Below are 23709 nucleotides of genomic sequence, written 5' to 3' on the forward strand. Positions count from 1 at the left end.
TGTGCAAGGCAGAGAGAAACTATAATCAGTTCAAATGATACACACACCTGACTCACTATAGCTGTGTTAAAATTTGACTTCTGTAATAGGATTTTCAGCCGTTAGATACAAGTTATAATGCACTTTATGTGGTTGTTGAATGAATTTTGAGTGTGAAATGCTTTAAATGCAGCAGTAGAAATATCAAGTACAATTTCCTCTACTTAAAAAATTCGGAGGTGAATGCTAATTCCTCTGTAGCCAAAATGGTTGCATTAGCAAGAAAGGAGATACCAACAGGCTTGGGGAGAACCCCAACATTTGCAGAAATAACAAAAAGAAAAAGAAAAACCTAAAGGTAGAAGAGAGACAGACTTACGAAAACGGAGTATTTTCAGTGCCACTAAGTGTCTGGTTGACTTGCATGGGAACCAGGAATACTGCAACAAAGGCTTTTGTTTTGGAAGAACCACAAAGATTACAGTATTGAGATTGAGGAGGAACTTCACAGCATCAAGAAAGTGCATGTGAACCCTGATAAAAAGTTAGTCCAGTGTTCAGGCCCTCAGTTGAAGTAGGGTTATTCCACATACCAAATGCCAAATATTACTAATTTTCAAAATCATTGTTGATCTATGAGTTGCCACGGCCAGTTGGAAATAATATTTTACATTTCTCAGAAGAAACAGACTCATTGGAATTGAGATAATCCATCTGAGTCCTTCACATATTATGATTACTTGATGTATTTTGGGTTTTTTTGGGTTACTGTATCTGTTAGGAGAAAGGCTGTGCTTGTCTTATTTACATCTTAGGAGAGAAATGCTTCTTAAAGTAGTTTATAAATCAAATGAAAATACAACTAAATGTGATACATAACAGGCATAATAGCAATAGAAACAATTTTATTTATTTTAATACATATTCTTCTTTCTTAGTTAAAAAGTGAAAGATGGCATGCAAAATGAAAGAAAAGCAGTAACTCAGCCAGAATACCTGATGCTGTTTGTTTCTAGGAACATTTCAAAAACAGCTTTAGAGAGATGATGTTACAGTAATCAAGCTTGATAGAATATAAGTAACTGTAGTATAGCTCAAGCTATATCCAGCAAATGTGTAGCTCATAAGCAAGCCAAAGCTAGTAATTCCACATGGGTCACTCTTGTCACCTGAATCTTTAAATGCAGTATGAGGTCAAGAAACATCCCAGTTACGCATGATCTTTTAGGGGAATATAACTCTGTCAAGGTCAAGCTACACATTTCATCCCATTATGGAAAGGTCAACAAACCTTGTTATTTTGAATCTTTGGTCTAGTCTTTCTGATGCAGAAGGTTTACTGTTAATCTTCAAGTTATGGCTCCTTTGTACTCTGAAGCCTTTTTCTGTCTGGCTGTTTGAACTACAGGTAGTCTTCGCTTAATGACCACAATTGGTATCGACAACTCTGTCGCTAAGTGACACAGTCATTAAGTGAGACATCATGTGACCACAACGGACTTACGACCTCACTTTTGCAGTTGTTAAGCAAGATATCACATGACCGCAACTTGCGATTTTACTGCTGGCTTCTCCATTGACTGTGCTTGTTGGAAGCTGGCTGTGAAGCACGCAAATGGCGATCACGTGACTGCGGGACCCTGCAGCAGTTGTAAGTGCAAAGACCAGTCGTAAAGTTACTTTTTCAGTGCCATCATAACTTCAACAGTAGCTAAAGAGGGCAGTCGTTAAGCAAGGACTACTTGTATCTTGCCCTTTGGTTCCATCAGAACAACATCTGCTTTGTCTTTCATCTAGCAATAAGTCTCATCCAGGTATTTCAAATATTGTATCACTTTAGGCACCACAGAAACCATCCCCAACAACACAGCAACCGTAATTTCTACAGCACCTCCAGTTTCCTCAGCAGTAACGTCACCCTCCCTAAGTCCTTCTCCTTCTGCCTCTGCTTCCACATCTGAGGCATCCAGTGCCAGTGAGACAACCACAACACAGACAACCTCCACCCCCATGTCCTCGGCACTTGGGACCAGCCAGGTGATGGTGACTGCTTCTGGATTGCAAACTGCAGCAGCAGCTGCACTACAAGGAGCTGCACAATTGCCTGCAAATGCAAGTCTGGCTGCCATGGCAGCTGCAGCAGGATTGAATCCAGGATTGATGGCATCTTCCCAATTTGCAGCTGGGTGAGTATCTTTAAAACTCGTTTGTAAAGTATCAAGTTAAGTGAGAGAACCTGAACAGTCATCACATTTCAGTACCTTAATTTAAAATACATGGTGATTAGAAATCCACAGATCTCGTTAATTCTCTGTCTGGTAATGAAACTTATAATATGTTTGACACTTTCCTGGTTTAAAAACATTTAGTGGAGTTATAATTCTTTATTTTTTGTAAAGCTTTATTAATTTTCAAGATATAATTAAATCACAAAATATAGAATATAGAACAGATAGAATACAAGTCTAAAAAAGAAACAAGAGAAACTAAAACAGTGCAAGAATAGACAGAAAAACATAAAGACAGGTGACTTCCGACCTTCTCCAACACTGATATATAAGTACATAAAAGTTAATCTCTTGCTATTAATTAAACATTTAGTAATACTATTTCTCTAAAATCAAACCATTTAATCATCAAAACCCAAAATCAAAACTTCATTCTTTTCCATTACAAGAAAATAGTCCAAAAGCAGCTTCCAAATAGAAACAAATCCAGTTACAGTATTTTCTCTTATCAATGCTGTCAATTTAGCCATTTGCACCAGTTCCATTAACTTAATCATTCAATCCTCCATTGAGGGAATTTGTCCTTCCATCTTGGAGCATATAAGAGTCTTGCTGCTGTTACCATATACAGTTGTAATCGAACTTATGTAACCCCCATTGCAAATCAGGTTGATTGTCAAAATATACCGACTTTCAGCTGTTTTCAGTGAACAAATCAAACAAAAGCAACTGAAATAGCTCAACACAATGAATGCTTCAAGTGGTGTCCCCAAAGTCAACTGAAAATGCAACTTACAATGACTTCTCCAGTCTCAAAATTATTCAACCCCTTCATGGCAAGTATCTTCAGTACTTAGTAGAGCACCCTTCTGCTGTGATGACCTGATGCAAACGAGATGCATAGCCAGACACCAGCTTCTGGCAGGATTCCTGAGGAATCTTAGCCCATTCCTCATGAGCAATATTCTTGGGTTTGTGTGCTGCAACCGCCTTCTTCAAATCCCACCAGAGATTATCTATGGGATTCAAGTCAAGTGACTGTGATGGCCACTGTAGAATCTTCCAGCACTTCTTCTGCATCCAAGCCTTAGTGGAATTTGAGGTAAGCTTGGGATAATTGTCCTGTTGGAAGGTCCAGTGACACCCAAGCTTCAGCTTCCTCACAGACAACATGACTTTTTCTCCTAGGATTTCCTGATACTTTGATGAATCCATCTTGCTGTACACACGCTGCAGGTTTCCAGTACCAGAGGATGCAAAGCAGCCCCAGAGCATCACCGAGCCACCACCATGCTTAACTGTAGGCAGAGTGCTCTTTTCAGCGTATGCTTCATTCTTCTTCCTCCAGACAAAGCGCTGATCCATTGGGCGGAAAAGTTCCAGTTTTGTTTCATCGCTCCACAGAAGAGAATCCCAAAACTTCTGTGGCTTATTTATACGATTTTGAGCATATTGGAGCTGACTTTTCTTGTGCTTTTGGGTCAGTAGTGGTGTATGTCTTGGAGTTCTGGTATGGAAACCTGTGTTTAGTATGCACCTTACTGTGCTCACTGAAACCTCAGTGCCTGTTGCCACCAAGTCTTGCTGCAGGTCTTTTGCAGCCACTCAAGGGTTTCTCTCCACCTGCCCTCTTAGAAATCTGGTTGCAGCCATTGACAGCTTCCTTTTTCTGCCCCGTCCAGGTAGTGTAACCACTGTTCCTTCAACTTTGAACTTGTGAACTATGCTTCCAATGGTGTCTCTAGGAACATTCAGTGACTTCACTATCTTTTTGTAACCTGTTCCTTGTTTGTGAAGGGTGATGATCTCTGTTCTTACCTTTTTGGACCATTCTCTTGACTTAGCCATACTGTATTTCTAACTTGCAGTCAAACATGACACTCAATAAACCCCTAGCCACTTCAGGTATTTCATGTGTTCCAGCTCAAGCACACCTGGTACAACTACTGAAGCCCTTGATCAGTTGCATCAGGTGTGCTTGAGACAACACCTGTTTTGCATACTGTATGTGTGTTGTTGTGACGAATTCTATTCAGGGAGTTGAATAATTTTGAGACTGGAGAAGTCATTATAAGTTGCATTTTCAGTTGACTTTGGGGACACCAATTGAAGCATTTGTTGTGTTGAGGTATTTCAATTGCTTTTGTTTGATTTGTTCATTGCAAACAGCTGAAAGTCTGTACATTTTGACAATCAACCTGATTTGCAATGGGGATCGAATAATTTCAATTACAACTGTATAAGAACAGAGTTCCATGTTGCTTCTCAAGCTGTTAGTCCTTCAAACCCAAGAGAAACAGCTCCAGTTTCAATTGTAAGTCCACTTTAAGAATATTTTGAATAATAATACATATTTGATTCCAAAATTTCTTAGTTTTTCCACAAGTCCACCATAAATGATAGAAAGTTCCTTCACCCTGTAACAAACATTTGTTACCCCATTATACATTTTGGACAACTTATCAAGAGTTAACTACCAATGGTACATCTTTTTATAAAAATTCTCTTTCAAGTTATAATTCAGAGTAAATTTCATACCTTTGTTCCACATATTCTCCCATTGTTCAAGCATAATATTATACCCAAAATTCTTAGCCCACTTAATCATACAGTTTTTAACATATTCATCTTCTAAATTCAATTGCAACATTTTACACATTTTCTTAATAAGATGCTCGTTGTTTGTACAAAATTCCATTTCAAATCGTATTTTTTCATGAACAAAATTAAATACTTTCTTATCCAAATTAAACCGTTCTGACAATTGTGTGTAATTTAACCAGTGGCAAATGTGACCTTCCAATTCTAGTTGTTCCCTTGTTTTAGTTCATGTATCCTTTCTTCAAAATTCAGCAAATCTTCATATATCAACCAGCTTGGTTTGCCTGCCATCTGTCTTCTAAAAAAGGCTTTTTGAGGGACAACCACATAGGTACATTAGGAGACAATATTGGTTTATATTTATTCCAAACCCTCAATACGACATGCCTAACAAAATGATTTTTAAAATCTTTATTAACTTTTTCACACCACAAGTAGGCGTGCCGTCCAAATCAGAAATCATGTCCTTCTAATTCCAATAATTTTGTGTCCTTCCAGGTCACCCAATCCTTCATCCATAGCAAAAAGCAGGCAACAAAATACAATTTCAAATCAGGCAAACCTAGACCTCCTTGTTCTTTGGCATCTTGTAACAATTTATACTTGATTCTTGGTTTCTTCCCTTGCCAAATGAACTTAGAGATATCTTTCTGCCATTGTTTAAATGGTAGATCTCTTGTCAAAATCAGTATTGTCTGGAACAAAAACAATATTCTAGGCAAAACATTCATCTTAATCACAGATATCTGACCCATCATTAACAGTTGTAATTTTTCCCACCTTAACAAGTCTTTACATCACTCCACAGTTTAACATAGTTATTCTGAAACAACATACAATCCGTGTTTGATAATGTCATCCCCAAGTATCTGACCTTTTTTAAATTATAAAACCAGTCTTACCCATCAACATTTCTTGATTGTGTGTAGTCATATTCTTGATCAACATCTTTGTTTTTATTTATTTACTTTAAGTCCAGCTAATGACACAAATTCTTTTGATTTCTTCATAAAATGTTCAACAACATTCAAAGGGTGTTGTAATATTAAAACTAAATCATCAGCAAAGGCCCTCAGTTTGAAGACTTCCTTCTTTATCTTCAAACCCTTTATTTGATCATCTTGTCTAATGTCTCTATTCAGGACTTCCAAAACTAAGATAAAGGGCAAAGGTGACAAAGGACACCTTTGCCTTGTTCCTTTCTGCATATGACAAGGCTCAGATAAATCACCATTTACAATAATACATGCTTTTTGAGGCACATAAATTGATTTATTTCCTTGAATAAAATTATCTCCAAAGTCCATATTTTCCAAAACTTCGAACATAAAAGTCCAGTTCAAATTGTCAAAGGCCTTCTCTGCATCTAAGAAGGTAAGAGCTGCTTGCTGTTCATTGTGGTGTTGTAGATATTCTATAATGTCAAAACTATTCTCACATTATCTCTTAATTGCCTTTTGGGTAGAAACCCACATTGATATTGGTAAATAAATTCTTGTAAAATTTCTTCATTCTTTCAGCCAATGGTGAAGCATATACTTTATAATCATTGTTCAACAATGAAATTGGTCTGTAATTCTTAGTTAAAGTAATATCTTGGCTTTCTTTTGGTAAAAGAGTAATATTGGGTTCTTTCCAAGAGTCAGGCATTGCAGACCCCTGCAAAATAGAATTCATCAATCTTTGAAAGGGCTGAAGAAGCTGATCCTCAAAGCACCTATAATACAATGCTGGCAAACCATCTGGGCCTGGTGCTTTCCCCAGTTTAGTTCTTTTTATAGCTTCCACTATTTCAAGAGTAGTTACAGGATTGTTCATTAATTTCTGTGATTATGAGCGTTTTGGTAATATTTGTTTCTCCAAATATTAATCTATCTTTTCCAGAGAAACTTCTTGCCTTTTATACAAATTGGAAAAAAAGTTGTAAAATGATTTCTTAATTCCTTCATTATCCATTAATTCAATATTTCCTTCTTGAATTTTTAATATCATATTCTTTTCTCTTTCCTTCCTTAATTTATAGGCCAACCATCTTCCAGGTTTATTGGCAAACTCAAAATGGCTCTCTTTAACATAATTCGATTTTGTCTCAATTTCCCTCACAGTCAACATAGATAATTGTTGGTGTAATAATTTAAGTTGGTGTAAAATAATCAGTATTCACTGGGTTTTTCTGTAACTCAATTTCTTTTACTTTAATTTGATCCAAGATAGTTTGCATTTTTTGTTGACACTTCTTTTTTATATTACAGTTATGGTAGATAAAGTGACCTCTCATAACTGCCTTACTGGGGTCCCAAACAGTTTTTAGGTCAGTCCCTTTGTCCAAATTGATGTCAAAAAGCTCTTTTAAACTCTTCTTGCAATCAATCAAAACATTTTCTCTTTGTAAAATAGCTTCATTCAATATTCATCGAAAAGCCATAGAAGATCTCTTTATTTTTGAACTTACTGGATTGTGAACAATCTCAGTCTCTAGCATTTTTCAAAACCGAAAGTCTTGCCACTAGAGGTGTTTACGGGAACTATTTAATTAACTCATTAAGAAGAAAGCAACAACACTCTCTCACGATAGCCATGAAAGTTACAATTCCAACAGGATAGATTCGTTAAATCCCAAAAGGAAACAGTAAAAATACCGCCAATTAAATCCCCCCCCCAAATACAGTCCTTTGCTTCTATAAAATAAATCCACAGTTCAGCTTTCAGTTCTTTTTGCCCAAAACATAAAATACAAAACCAAGTTCAAATGCTCAACAGTTAAGGTTCAAAAATAATGTAAAAGTTACCAAGAGAAATCTCATCTCTGTGTTGGAAAAAGCCTCTTTTAAACAAAAAAAAGGCAAATAATTGGGGCATTAAGAAATGCGTCAGTTTTAGAGTCTGTTTAAACGGCTGCAGCACAGCTTGGGAAGGGATGACACTCCCACCTCCCAGCTGATCACCCACCACTCCATCTATAAACATTTACGACCTTCTGGCTATGATCAGCCGTCCAGAGGACACAGGGGGTAATTCCTGGGTTTCTCCTTTATCCCAGGAACACTTCTGGGCTCCAGGGGATCCTTCCCGAACCCTAAAACGCCATGCTGCCAGGTCTACTTGCGAAGTTAATTCACAAAGAAATGCTGTTCAAACTGCCATTCCCACTGGAAGCTCAGTGGAGTTAGAATTCTTGTTGATATCTCTATCACTTTTACCTTCAGATGTGTTACAGTGTGTTTATTTTAATAATATGTAGATTTAAATAATATGTATCAAATGCATATTATTGTATTATCCAAATTAAATAGTTTACTTAATAGATTTGCTTCAGTACTTGTAATTAAAATACTGGAAAAAGATACATTTTGCCCTTAAATTTTCATACCTAAAACAACTTGTCTCTTTCTTTCTTTTTTTGGTTGTTTGTTTGTTTTGTTTTGCCTCCTGTTTTGGATTTGCAGAGGTGCCTTACTCAGTCTCAACCCTGGGACGCTAGGTGGTGCTCTCAGCCCAGCTCTGATGAGCAACAGTACATTGGCAACTATTCAAGGTTAGTTACTGCACTAGATTTTCTATCCTTGTTAAGTTTCTATGTTCTTTTTTCTTTTTCTTCTTTACCAAAGCTGCAGATACTACGTGTAATTAAAATGTAAAGGTCCAGTTGAAATAATTGAATAGGGATTTACTTCTAAAGAAACACAGATGAATAAAAATGTCTATTTCAATTCATCTTAGGGTGAAAGGCAACAAATAAACCCCAGAAATACGTGTTCAGGTATTAAATTACATAAGGGATCTTTGTCATCTGTCACTTTAACTGCCTTGTAACTTGCTTCAAAGTCAGAGAGTTTCTTAGGATCAGTGGTAAAACCAAAATATTTATATACAAGATTTCCCAAGAAATGTTACTTTCTATCTCTCTCTATCTCTCTCTATCTCTCTCTCTCACCCCCTCCCCCTCCCTCTCTCCCTCCCTCCCTCTCCCTCTCCCTCTCTTTACTCCTTACTGAATAGACATCCAAATCTGATTATGTGGTCTGTTAGGTAGGATTGGCAGGGCAAAATACCCACACTGTTGCAAGATATAAAAGGGTCTGTCATCTGCCAGCTACCTGATTAGAGTCTAAGGATTATTCGCCTCAGTTTTGGAAGCCACCCCAAGTTTTTAGAAATCCAGTTTTATGTCTTTCAGGATCTTTCATAATAACTCTAACAAACTTCACTCTCCAAATCTGTATTTTCCTATGTGGATAGGAAAAATTGTAAATTTCCTTAAATGGAAAATATATTTGCAATGCAAATCATTAAGGGGGCAAATGAACTTAAATGAAGTTCTTTTTTTCTTTTTTCTTTTGTTCACATGTCGTTTTTTGGAGAGGTGGCTAAGTTAATGCTGAGATTCTATTATTCCTCTTTTTAGCTCTTGCATCTGGCGGCTCTCTTCCAATAACATCTCTGGATGCAACTGGGAACTTGGTCTTTGCCAATGCTGGAGGTACACCCAACATCGTAACTGCCCCACTGTTCCTGAACCCTCAGAATCTTTCACTGCTCACCAGCAACCCAGTTAGTTTGGTCTCTGCAGCTGCAGCCTCCGCAGGGGCCTCTGGACCAGTCGCCAGCCTTCATGCCACCTCCACCTCAGCGGAATCTATCCAGAACTCTCTCTTCACAGTGGCCTCAGCCGGTGGGGCCACCTCCACCACCACTACTGCCTCCAAGGCGCAGTGAGTTGGGCTGAGCTGTGCTAACCCTAGCCTGTTTCATGCTGCAGTGAAATTGGCTGCCAGCTGGGCTTCTAAACTGCAAATTGTGATTGGCTTCCTCATGTCTTACTGGGGACAAGGGAGAGAAGGAGAAATATTAGAAATGGGAAAAAAAAACAACAGCAAGAAAAAGAAGGATTTAAAACTGGGACAAACAATTGCCTAATTTTATAAGAAACACTGTCTTTTCAGGATTGCTTCATTGATTGGAGAACTTTCTAACCAAAAATGTAAAAAAAAAAAAAAGGACTACTTATCATTTCCAGCAGTCTCAGTGACAAGTTAAGGTGGGTTATCAACTCAAACATAGGAATGGGTTTTCTTTTTTTTTTTCTTTTTGATCTGAATATCTTTTCTTTCTTTTTTTTTTAATTATCTTTTATTGGTCTGTTGTACAGGCCATAAAGTCATACAAGATGTTTATAATCTTATCAATCGTGTTGGGGGTTCCTTTCTTAACTGGTACAGTTTAGGCAGGCCTGTATTACTTGTGTATCTTTATGATTATTATTATTTTTTATAGAGAGAGAGAAAGAAAGTTTGGACACATTTCTCTTTGCTCCTGGAACAGTTTCAGTGAGCTCCCATGCCACACAGAGGGAAGAGAGAAGAGAGGGAAGCATGTGAATCACGAATGTTCTTTACAATTTCCTTGTCCTTGGTGGTGTGTTTTCTGAGATTCTCTCAGAAGTGTGGGCAGTTAAAATAAAGATACTGAGGGTAATGTGCAAAGATAGTCCACGCATGTGAGGTGGGAGTTTTGTTTAGATAGCAGTTTGCTCATTATATTTGGCCAAACCTAGCCCTCATTTGCACGTCTTTGGCTCTTGTTGATGCCAAGGGGGATAGGATTTGGCCTGTGGAGAGTCTTTTTCAACAACTGTACTGATGATTCTCTTATTTCCTAATTGCATGGAAATTGCCACTTTACAACTTTGGGAATATTTCTGTTACTTACTTTCTCAGGAGGCTGCCTATATTGCTGATAACTCATATGCATCCACTGAATCTTCCTACCAGCTGTTTGGCATAGGATTTCAAAAAGCTGCATTGGCTCATCTCTAGAATTTTTTTCCTGGAGTCTCATGATTGTATTAAAATTGTTTTGAATTTAAAACATTTTTGTTCCAGAAGTAAACTGGGTCACATGAACAGGAAGTACCATTTATGCCAACACAGCCATAAAAAAGCAGCCTTGCAATCTTGTTCCATTCTAAACAATTTGTAGTGTTTTTACCATTGCTTGCTGCTGTGGAAACTGGTGGTAAGGAATGATTGGAAAACTGGCCACCTTGCTGTGGAATACAATGAACACTGGCATGTTGCATGTATTTTACAATGTTTCATGCTCTTTCTGATTTTTGCTGCTAGCTAAATCATTTATGGCAGTAAACATCTCTACTAAAGAGGGAAAAACTGTTTTTAAGCATCAAGTGGTATGTGCAAACAACTGCTGACAATGGATGAGAGAGAGAGATGGAGGAAAGGAGACAGAGAAATGTTACATTGACCTGAAGCCACATTTTTCTCAGATGAAAAGAAGTTGGATCACTACAGCATAGCTGGCACTTTCCTATCCCTTTGACCCAAATTGGAAAATATCAGAACTGCTCAATGTTCCTTTCCATTAATACTTAGAATGGAGGGAAAAGGAAGTTCCTAAGTTCACATAGCTGCAATCCATTCCCTGCCAAAAAAAAAAAGAATCTTGTCTCTAATAACAGAAAAACAGTTCATTTCTAGTGCCATCTCTGACTGGTGACCCCAGTTCATAGACCTTGCATTAAAACTGTCAACTGGCATAAATCTGTCTCCTCTCCACCTGCTATCATGCTGCCTGCTCTCCGTTCATCTCTGAATCTTCAACTTCCTGATTCACAAGCTATTTAAGAAATTTTTCCTAAAATTTAAAAAAAAACTCGTGAATTGCAAGCAGGGAAATGAGCAAATGTCCGTCCACCGTCTTTAATATGTGTTTATTTTTTTTAATGTTTTATTTTTTAAAAACAAAGCTTGAACCAAAGTCAATTTCTAGCAAGCTGCTGTACTAATGGACTAGTTTGTGTAAGTGCAGTTCAGATGCAGAGAGGTGATAGATGCTACTGACAATTTCTTTTCATTTGTTTTATTATTTTATATAAAAAATTGCTGCTTGTTTTAATCTTTTGGTGGGGAGAGGTTGATCTTTTTGTATATCCTTAGGGCAGAGTCTTAACTTGATTATTTTCTAATTTCCATGGTTGGGGTGGGTGGGCAAATAGAATGGCAATGGCAGATGGTTACTAATTTAGCCAATTCTACATCCTCCTTAGCAGTTTGGGTCAGTCTAAATATTGGGGTATGCTATCTCCATTATTTTATTCTCAGAATAAAATTATAATATTTTGTGTCAAAAGTTTAATTGACTCATAGCAACAGCATGGAACAGTCCAAATAGGTAAGGAGGCAGGAGAAATACTCAAGATGCTGGTCTATAGGCCATAATGTTGACTAATTTCTACCAAAGGAATTATCAGTCCAGTAGAATTTTTATTTTGTCCATTGAAAAAATATTTTGCTTTTTTATACACAAACACACAGATACTTCAAAAAACAAAGAAAGTGATGGTGACTTTTGATTGTGTTTGCTCATCTATAGGCTTCAAACATCGAGGAAACGGTCCTTTGGATTTATGCACCAAAAACAAAAATTTCCCCATTTTATCATCATAAAACATTTCAAGGAAATTCAGGGAAATTAATTTGGTTTATCTGCCTGTAGTTAGTTATGTTCACCATTTCTTGTTTGAAGGTGTGAAGGTGCGATATAGAGATACCTGGAATGCTAATTAGCTCAGTTGATAGCTATAAAAAGTTTATGATTCTTTTGAATTGCTCATATAATGTGTGAATCCAACATTATATGAACTTATTTATAAACATTATTTAGACCTTTCCACTTTTCACTGTGTCATATACAAAAATAGCCACGCTCCTGAGAGGTGTTATAACTCTTCTATGAGAGAAACTGGAAATTAAAAAAAAAACAACTAGCAATTGTTTGGTTGAATTATAACTTTCATGTTTGATTTAAGTGGTTCAGTTATGTATTTGATAAGTTATCAGGAGATTGTTAAAGATTTCCAATAGTACAAAAATACTGGAGTTTTAATGGTGATCACTATTATTATTTTGCCACCTATTTGCAAATACATGCGCCATAAATTAACATATAAACATTATTGCACAGTCTGGAGTATTACAATATTATGAAAGCGGTCATCCGCTTTCATAATATTGTAATAATATTTACAATTTATTTAAAACTTCAGCAGAGTATCACATGTGGACAGTTGGAGAATCTGTCCAGGAATAAACAATCTGGAGGGCCACAGAACTCATACATATTCTAGTAGTTGTGACAATTTTCTGATAGTCGCTACAAATGCAGTTTATGTACGCTACAAATGCAGTTTATGTACATTGTATCTGTATCCTCTAATGACTAGAGCTAATCGCTTATTCCATTAGTTGAGCTAATTGTGTTCCACTCTCTCAGTGTTTCCATTTCATAGAAAGGTTATTTTGCTGTCCTATTCATTACATTCAGTCAGATCCAATTTTAGGAAACAGAATCTGAAATATTATTCTGTGACCTTATTATCTTATTTTACATCATTTTTGTTCTATCTGATATCCTTCCCTTTGCCCCCATACAGAAACAGTGCTGGCTGTGGGGGATGGGAATTTCAGTTCAGTGCATCAGGTGAACTCCAGATTGGAGATGGCTGTGAATCTATTGCTGATTCATGGTGAAACAGGTAGATTTATATCCTCATTTCTCCAGTCTTCACAGCTGCAGATTATTTATGAAAATTGAACTATCTGTATTCCTTTAAGATCAGTGGGAAATTTTGATTACTCTTAATGAAGCTAAAATGCCTGAATGTTCAAGAATTACTACTTCCTTGCAAAGTGTGAAAGAGTGACATCTTGATAAAACAAATCTCTTGGCAAATGTTTTAAGGTAACAGTTTGGGGTTGATCTAACTTGTGAGCATTTAAGGTCATTGTAGACACTTTCTGTAGTAAGAAAGTTCTTCCAACTTATATGTGAATAAGCTTACAACAGGTTTTGGAAACATCAAGCCCATGAAATTTAGAATTTCAGAATTGGCTTTCCATTTTTCATTTCGATCATGTGTTACCATTATGGACTTCATGTATGCTGTTCATATGTGCAACAAGCATCATATGAATATGTCCTTTTTAACAGTTCACTCTTCAAGAGCATAGTATTCGCGCTTTTCTGACATACTGTGGCTCTTTTTTGTTCAAGGCTCAAGCTTTCTGTAAGGCTACTAAATGTAAACTTTTTTCTGTTTTCTTTTTCTGTTGAAAATGTATAAATGTATCTATATCAATAGCTACTTTATTGACACACAGCTATTAAAGTCATGCCAGTAGGCTGTCCAGGTATCCTGTTGGTTGAAGTAGGTCTTCCAGGCAGTCTGCAGTAATTCACCCCACACTGAATGATGTTACTCAGATTGAAGAGTCAGATCTCCAGAAAATATATTGGGCTAGGTTCTTACTAGTTCATAATTTTTATTGGTTTTACTGTAAACATCCTCTAGCAATATATAATATTCATTCTCTAGCCATTTGTAGCTTAATGCTACAAAGCACCAGAAATCAAGCTAACAGCTCACTCTGTTGAACTGCCCAAGTAACACAGGGAATAAGATATCTGAGCCTAATACTAGTTCAGTTTGTTTTAGGTATGTTCAGATGTTACTCTTGAAAACTGGATACCTAGGGCCTGTAGAATGGCTATATATAAAATATGGATTATATATATCATATATGACAGCAGTGGGATGGTTGTACTCTCTATAAAAGTATAGGAACTTTTTGTCATTTCTCTACTACATGCACAGGTCTGTATGTTCAGTGGTCCTATCTGATGCCTACAGAAGGATGGAAAAAATACGATGATCAATTTAATACTCCCAGAATCTGAATAACCATTAAGGGAATGGGCCGAGTTCATGTGAACCTTAGGTAACATGATGCAGCAATATGAAAAAGCATCCTTAAGATTGATGGGAAGAATTCCTATAAAAGAAAGTGCAATCCCAGACCACAACTTATTTCTAGTAATACAGCTTAGACCCAATCCGTAGAAACATTACATGCTGGCCCAAGGATATATACATGCATTGTGGAGAATACCATGCCTTAGAGAATTTTAATGTGGTAAATGAGGTTCAGCTGACCAGTAAGGGAGATATAGCCGTCTTTCTCTGCTGCTGAGAAACAGTGCAATCCTGCATGTTGGATCCACTTTTTCAGTTTCAGTTGCCAGAGGAAATAAAGTTGTGCCCTGACTGGATAGAATGCATTAAAATTACAATAACTGTAAATTTTATCTAACACACTTCTAGAGAATTCAGCCAAAGATGGTATATGCCATTTGAAGATGTAAGGAAGAACAGAGGTATTGCAGAATTTCCAATGCTGGAAACCAGGCTTAAAAATCCATCGTTGCCTTACCCTCCTTAACTTTCCTTTTTCACTTGTATATGATGTGTGGAAAGCTTACTTATATAGTCATTTTTATCTGGGTTCTTTATTATTTATGTCTGTCTTTCTTGATATTTTAAAACAAGCAAGAACCTAGAAGAATGTAAACTGGCTGTTTGTTAAAATATATAACCTGTATTTAATTCACTACCACTTTGATTGGCAATATTTTTTTTCTGTCAAAAATATGTTTAATTACATCATGCTGTCAGAAAAATGTTCTGATTTTCAATCCAAGCCAGAATTACAGACTGAAATTTTTTTCCAGTGAGTAGATGTGGGAATGTAGCCATGAGTGGACTGGCTCTGATGCTATGTTTGGCATTTAGGGGTGGGGGTGCCTTTTGAAAAAGAGATGGATGAACAGGGCCCTTGAATGTTTTATTGAGACCATTTAAAAATGGAATTTGAATTAAATGTTACAAGGACGAAGCAGTGAGCATAGCATACAGCCATTTTTGCATAAAAACTGACGCTTGTAAATGGTGAGCTCTGAAAAATACTGCTGAAGTCCTGCTTTAGAAAATTTTCTCCCAATTTAATTTAGCAGTGGTTTCACAAGAGAATAATGTAGTTCCTCTTATGATTTGAAATGCTAAGGGACTTTGCATATTAAATATATAAAATCCATTTCTGACATAGATATCATCTGGCAAATTGAAAGGATTTGATCTGACCAACTTGCTTTTGGAACTACCCAAGTAATTGGTAGTGCAAAACTATATACATGACATTATTTTGTTACATAAAATGAATAGTAAACCACTTTAGTAACAGCATTTTTCAGTTACATTTACTTGGAGTAATAATGTGTTAAGTTCAAATTTGGACAACTACATTGATTTTCGTACTATTGATGGACTAAAAAAAAATGCCATGAAAAAATATCCTGTGACCTGACTCTTTCCCCCCATTTTATATCAAATGTTAGAAGTAAGTTTACACTTAATCTGTATATCCCTATGTGCACTTTTTTGCATATGAATTCTACAAGTATTTAAAAGTTCATAAATGTATATAGGTAAAAGTGAACATAGAGTAAACACTACCAGAAGAGAAATCTGATGATAAGGGTTGTCTAACTCTGAGCTTAAGATATATTGGCCAATTTATGCAAAGCTACATTCTAGTATTCTTAAAGCAATACATTATTTTAAAAATTCAACTGCATAATTCTTGTTCTGTGCAGTATTGGGGCCAAATTTAACTTGTCAGCATTTCAGATGATTAGTTGGGAAAAATTAAATCATATCCCTGAGTATTTCAGTTGGATTTGAGTTCCTATGTTAATGGCAAGAAGAGAAGAAACACACCTGCAATTAGTGCCAATTCATTGCTGTACCTGCACTCACCTTACCTTATTTTGGATTATTATTGGTTTTTCAACATTTCTTTTAAGTGATCTTTTTATTATCTGTTTATTTTTTGCTGAATGCTCATACTGTTTTCAAATTCATGAAAAGTCATCTTGGGTCTAAATGGAAAATGAAACCTGCATTCTATTCCATATTTCTACTAGACCATTATAAACACACCATGCAATACTAAACAAATTTCTATTTCCATGATGCAGAAAGACATCTAAATAAATTGTTAATGAAAATCTGAAATCAAATCTATCTTTGATTAGGTTCCCAGTGCCTGTCTAAATTATAGCGTATAAATAGGAAGCTCAACTTGTAATTCTGGATAACTGTCAATAGCTCATGCTAGGGTTCTGTTCCCCTATTTAAGAAAATGAGGCTGTTTCACACATTCATATTTTTCCTATATGAAATATTATCTCCCATTTAGGAAACTATAACACAAATATGCAGTGAATGTTCATCTTTGCTCTGGGAACACAAACCGCATTTCTACTGCATGCACAGAGATTTGCTCTTAAGGCAAATTGCAATGACCTTTGATTCACACTGGAACTAATGTAGCTTTATTATTGAGAAGGAAAACTATTTAAGCTGTTTAACATTGCTATATTTGTAGATATCTCTTGACAAGTTCTGACTTCTGTTCAAACCTATGCTATTGGACTGAATGTCAGTAAGTTTGCTATATATTTTCCCCCCAGGGGAATAAAATGGAGGCATCTTGACTGAAATAATTTGGAATATCGCTCTGCCCCATCTCATCTCTTGTTTATAAAGCAGGCAATGTTACACAGTTGTAGGAACAATGCCTTTGGTAGCAGCTGGTTTTCTGGCACCTTTAAAAAGATACCTCAGCATAGCTTTAGTATTGTTTGCAGACTGAAAAATCAGGAGAGAGCATCTTTATAAATAGTGGAGGTAACTGTAGCTGTAGAGTTTAGTTAAGCTTCTGGAAACCCAGTGTATATGTATTTGGAATTCTGTGTTTTATGGGGTGGTATTGGGAAGAAGCAGAGTATGTTGGCTATGCTAGAAGATGAGGTGTGCAAATCATTTCATTTCAAACTGTTGAAGCGTGAAACTTCATGACGCTGCTTTGAGTGCAAAACTGCTGTCCCAAGTATTTTGGAAATTCTTCAGGATTGAAACAGTGCTTCAAGCTCAAATGGCTCTGTTTCGAAGTTGAAATACTTGCAGAATATTCAAACCAGCCAGTAACTGACTCAAAATTGGGAGCTTAACAAAGTTTTACGCTTGAATAGCAGGTACACTTCTACTAGAAGGCAGATGTTCCTTGCAACTTCCCTCCCTCCCTCTCTCTCTCTCTCTCTCTCTCTCAAATTTTATCTTGCCAAAGGAAGCAGACTCTTACTTCTGAATCTGGGATTCTTTGATTATCAATAATATTCAACATTATGAATAGTAGTATGCAGGTTAACAATTTGAGTTGCTGTATTGTGTCCAAACCCTCCTTCACCTATCTGTATTGTCTGGTTGGCAAATCCAGTGTACGGTAGGTGGTATAAATATTGAGGAATGGCATTGTGCTTGGAAGTATTTGTACATACAGAAATAAAATTAGCAATCCATTTCAACCTATGTAGTTGCACTAAGGCTGCTGTTAGGCCAAGATGTTTAACTTGGGGGGAAAGAGAGAGAGAGGTTTCCATATAAATTAAGTCAGAAGGTTATGAATATCCTTTTATTCCCATTTGTATTGCTATTGACTGTAGTGCTTAATAATAGATGGAAAATCTTTTTTAATACTCTTTTTAATAGCAATGTTAATCTTGTCTAGACCAAAAATTGCAGAAGAGAAACCAAACTAAACACTAACCTCCTCTTAGCACTTAAATATAGTGTACATGGGGGGGAAAGATCTTGTAAGATAGTCCTTGGAAGAAAGGATGTCTTGCTGGATAGATCATTCTTGCTTTAATTTTGCTGAGAGGCTGGGTCATTTTTCGCACATAGTGCATATTTTAGTTTGGAGACTGAATTCTTTGGAGACTTCATCTACTCCACCCTGATTCTAACATATTCTTTGAAGTAATATTTGTGTGTTTGTGTGCTGGCATATTATTTGAGAGTGAGGGAATTAGATTGACAGGAGGGAAGAATTTCCAATGGCTTTGATGGCTAAAGGCACTGGTAAATCTTTGTCAACTTTCCTGTTTTCAGAGTGTCTTATGATTAAAAAAGAACTGGGTGGTCTTAGAAGTTTGTATTAATAGCTCTTTTCTTTGAGGATATAGTTTCATATTGATTTTCCTTCCTGAGAACACATGGAGTTAATTTGGCTGATTTTATTGAGGACATATTGGAGTCAAATACTGATAAAAAACACACCAAGGTCATAAGCTATTGTTTGGAAACAGGTAAACCTGAGATATAAAAAATGCACTGTCTTCTGGCACAGTTCAGATGTACTGTGCAATGTCTTTTCATTGTGGCAAACATGGGAGATACCTTTTTTTTTCTCCCCAGAATAGCTTTGGACACTCACATAATGTGCTGTGGTTTGATTAACTGCATTAATCAAGTTCAGCATACACTCATGTAAAGAAAGCAGTTGTGTAATTATATATTGGTTGTCCAGCTATTTTTCCTTTGTAAATCAGCTAAAATGCATAACCTCACTGAAAGCTTTAATAATAGAATTGTTGTTCTGACTTTATGTAAATTGATATTAATATTGTGTGATTTTCTTAAACTAGTTAGATTTATAGGTAGATAATAGGGAAATACTCTCAAAGATAAGAGCACTTGGAACAAAAGTTGAAAATGAGAGAGGAAGGAAATGAAACAGTTGGTAGGTGGGATCTTGAAAGAAAAACTCTTAATGGAGAGAACTTCAATGACTCTCTTCTGCCTTATTTCTTCTCTTTATTTGCTCAAGCCAAATACCGACTTGAAGTCTGTTATGAACTCTCCCTCCAAATGTTCATAGACTTTGATCAACCACCACAATCTTCTTCTGCCGCACCAAAAATAACCTGCATTTTCACTGGGTAAACCCACTAAAATAAGTTTCCCAAATAATTTCTGACATTATTTGATAAACCAGAAAGTTTTCAGCACTGATGGTGCTGGTGATAAGAATACTATAGGACATTTTATAAACATTGGAATGTATAAATCTGCATTAAATTAAGATGTACATCAAACAAGCAAAGCTACTTTGTCAGTGGATTTGGAAAGGGCATTATTGGGGGGTCAGGGAGACATCATTTGCCCTATATGTTCCTTGTTAAGATATTAACACTTAAAATTCAGTTTCTGTGTTTGAACTGAAAGGAGAAAATACTATTGATACCATATAGCAGTGCATCAATAACTCTAGTTAGTCAAAACTCATTGGAGAAGACTTGCACTTTTCTCTAAAATCCACAGAGCAAAAGATCAGGTACAAGAGTCTTTGAGAGCATCATGAGACACTGCCATTCCTTGATCCCACCATGTTGGTGTTCCATTTCCTTTTTCTGTAGTTGTATCTAAGGCTACGTATGAATAGGTGTCGGATATTTATCCGCCACAGGTACAGGAGCTGTCGTATACCTCATTTCTAACTCGTAACTGAGTAACTTGCTTTAACTTTCTCCAAACCCTACAGAGTTGCCAAGTCTGCCATCCTTCCTTTAATTAGCATTGAACTCTGGCCTATAGCAACCCGTGACCTGTAACCTGGGGACAGATCCCCGAAAGCCTCTGAATGTTGCTGCTTAAAAGCTACTGCAAACTGAGGGCAAATTGCAATCTTTTATTTGTTTTGGTTACCAGGGGTCCTCTTGTAGTCTTCAAATAACCATCTCTTTCCCAGTCTGTGCATGAAATCTGTATGTTGCCTTCTCCCACATCCTGGTGAGGTGTCAGGGCTCTTGTTCTCCAGGATCAAGCCACGGCCAAGTTGTGTGCATACATACCGCTTTCTACCTTTTTTCTTTTCTCTTCATGAGTCACTCCTTTTCTACTACATGTTCTCCTTTTATTATTTGACAATCTTGTACCTTTGCCGCCTCCTCCCTGTCAGTTAACCAGAAGCTGTATCCATGCTGTCTCCCATTTTAGTTTGAATGTACTTTTTCCCACCCCTTTGGAAAGGGAAGCTTTGCCAGGTCACGGTGCCCTGCTATATGCTGAGGGGGGTGATTTCTTTGTTTCGTTTTGTTCTTTTAAAAAATTCCAGCCAAAACCAAAGATTTCCTAATGATTGTATAAACTCAAAACAAACAAACAAACCAAAGACAAAGGACATCTTCAGCACCAATCAAATCTGGGAAGCCATCTTTTCTAGATGTGGAAGAGATGAGTCCCAACATGGTTTTTGCCTTCCAGTCCAAGATGCTTTGGATGGCTTGATCTAAGGTAATGTGGATTTGGTCAGCAAGGTAACTTTCATCCCATTCTGTTTGGGATACAAAGTACTCTTACAAGTTTACAAATCCAAGGACATAGAGAAAAGCTTGGAGAAATGTTATGAAATTCTATGGATTGGTTGTGAGCCTGAAGACCTTGGTGCATGGTTGGCTGCTCTGATGGGTACTTTTAACCCTTTGGGAGCTGGGTAATAATTGATTAATACATGCTGGGGTGCACTTCTGAGCTTTCCCCCCTGCCACTGCTTGGAAGAGGCTGTCCTATTGTGAGAAATCTCTGAAAAAAACTTTTTTCCCCTTATTTTCTGCTTTTTCCTTTTTGTTTTTTGTTCATTATTTTTGCAGCACCACTGTGCAACTATGCATTGTATTTCTCAACGTTTTTGCTAGGTAGATGCCTATGACTTTTTAAACTTTGGGGGAGGGGGGTTGCCAATGAAGGAACTTTTTACACGGATCTTTTAAATCTCAGTTGATTAGGGGGTGTTTGGTTCTAGGGTCATACAAGCTCTATCCCAAAGCAAAATCCAAATGTTAATAATATTAGCCTGATGCAGATACCAAAGATAATTTCTTTCCTGCAGAACCTTAGACTTGTGTATTAAGTACAATTACCCAGCACTTGCATTAGTCTAACCTCAGTAATTCCAAAGCTTAGATGTATATTTTGGTATATTTCTGGGATATTAAAAATGTGTTTAAATTCTTGTTTGTTTCTGTGTAATGCTCTTAAAGTCATAGCATGGAGATAATTGATTGTCTTATTCTTAGTAGTTTGAAACAATAGTATTTTTGTATGTTTTGGGTGTGTCTATGTATGTATTAACACAACAGTTTTCACTGCCTAGGTGTTCATAATTGAGGAAAGTGTACATAATCTGTAATTTCCATCAGATTGTCAATTCAGATTGCATTTTCTCTTATTGCCATTCCAAATAGGGAGATTTTTTTTAAAGAGACAGCATGTTTGTATGGGTGAAATTGTACTTTTGCCCTACTTAGACGACATTGTCCATTCATATCCAAAGGTGAAACAAGAAGCCAGGTGAAGCAGTTTACTAAAGGGTAATGTGTGTGTTCTGATGTTATAACTTTTTTCTCTTTGTTTTTATAAGAGAACTATTTTGCCAGAAGGCAATGATTTGGAAACTTTGATTAGAAAAGTGTTTATTGCCCTTTCTTTTGCAAAACCTAGTATGTAATCTCTGTGGACTGTACAGCTTCATTTACATTGATGAACAGATTTTTTTTTCCATGGACCTTTGTTACATGATCATTTGTATAGCTTAATTTGCAACGTATGTCATCATATAATAGTGGTTTACATTTCATATAACATTCATTCTTGCTTATACTAAGTCTGAGACCTAGACAAGCCGGATTTTGAAACTTACTGTTTCTCCCAAGGGAGATCAAAAGGATGCTGTCTCTTTAAAGATATCTTCTTTTTTCCCCCTAGTGGCTGCCTGCAGGGTGGCTGTGGGCATTGAGAAACTGTGTAGATTACAGTGAATCAGGATGAAAATGGTAGGTTTTGTGTAGAAGCATTTGTCTGCTGTAATTTTTATATATATGAAACTTACTGTAACTGTACAGTTCATTTCTGTTGTAAACTTCATTAAACCATTTTTCCAAGTGTTTTAACATGCATGTGCTTGCTTGTGATTTTTAAACAAATACTAGAGACAAAATGAAATGCTAAAATCTAGGTTTTCTACTATCTCAAACTGATCTTATTCTCTGCCAACTGTCATTTTTCTCAATGGAAAGCAAAAACAGGTAAGCCTCTCTCTTGCCTGTTTATGTTCTAAATGGCTCACTTTCAAAAATGGCAACATGATTTCTTCTAAAATCATATATTCTTGATATTTTATGACTGATTATGTTTTACAGTGGCTTACCACTCGGAACAGGATGTATATAACTCAGTTAAATTTTTCCACTATTCAAAGCAGCCTTCCTCGACCTGGTACCGTCTAAATATAGTGGACTACAACTCCTATCATCCTTAACCTTTAAGAATAGCTAATCCATTATCAAAGGACATCAGGATAGAATAAGCTATTCATAAGTAAGGGGATGAAAATACATTTTATATCTATGTGCCCATAAATGCAATTTTACATAATGGAAAAAAGAGTTTATGGCTGTTTTAAAATCTGTATTGTGTCAGATGCATTCCTAATTTGTGCAACCATACTATTTAATTTTACATATTTTAATGGTTTTTTAATTGTTGCCTCTCTCAGTTTTAAGCACTGAACTTCAAACTGACAAAGTTTATTTTTTTAAGATTATTTTGAATATTATCACATATGGTCCTTTGGATTTCTTGAGATGTACTTGTGATGTATACTTTTGAAAATGTTATTAAATACATTATAAGTTCTGGTATAGCATTTCTGTAGCATTTGATGAATTGAATTAAAAGCAACTGCTAGCCTATACTGAAGATTGGATTAGCTCAATAACATACTGTTTCCAAACTGTTTGAATTTAATGTAGTCTACCTCCAGTACCGCAGTCCAGAATTTGCCATCTCACTGAGTCTTTTGAACTTGTGGCTATACATACTCATTCAACACTGGAAAGGTAAATGCTTTTTCTAAACATTTTGGGCAAACGCACTGTATATATTGATGCTAGTAGAGCAGGGTTTCTCAACCAGGGTTCTTTGGAACCCTGGGGTTCTGCAGGAAGTCACTAGGGGTTCCCTGGGAGACCATGATTTATTTAAAAAATTATTTCAAATTTGGGCAACTTCACATTAAAGAGGTAAGTTTCATTCTTTATTTTTAGTTTTAAGAACACTGTTAATGCATATATTCAAGCCCAGACATGA

General features: G+C 36.4%; 1 protein-coding gene across 2 annotated transcripts in view; it reads left to right on the top strand.

Annotated features, from left to right (window-relative positions):
* Positions 1–11946, top strand: part of POU2F1 (POU class 2 homeobox 1) — a 42866-nt gene extending 30920 nt beyond the window's left edge. For both annotated transcript variants that reach the window (XM_063305527.1, XM_063305528.1), the window contains exons 13-15: positions 1820–2165; positions 8255–8343; positions 9214–11946. In XM_063305527.1, coding sequence (XP_063161597.1) covers positions 1820–2165; positions 8255–8343; positions 9214–9524 — 746 coding nt within the window. In that variant the 3' untranslated portion in view covers positions 9525–11946. The remainder of the gene's footprint in view (positions 1–1819; positions 2166–8254; positions 8344–9213) is intronic.
* The last annotated feature ends 11763 nt before the right edge of the window (positions 11947–23709 follow it).

The sequence above is a fragment of the Candoia aspera genome, chromosome 5, assembly GCF_035149785.1.
Source record: "Candoia aspera isolate rCanAsp1 chromosome 5, rCanAsp1.hap2, whole genome shotgun sequence".
Taxonomy (NCBI): domain Eukaryota; kingdom Metazoa; phylum Chordata; class Lepidosauria; order Squamata; family Boidae; genus Candoia; species Candoia aspera.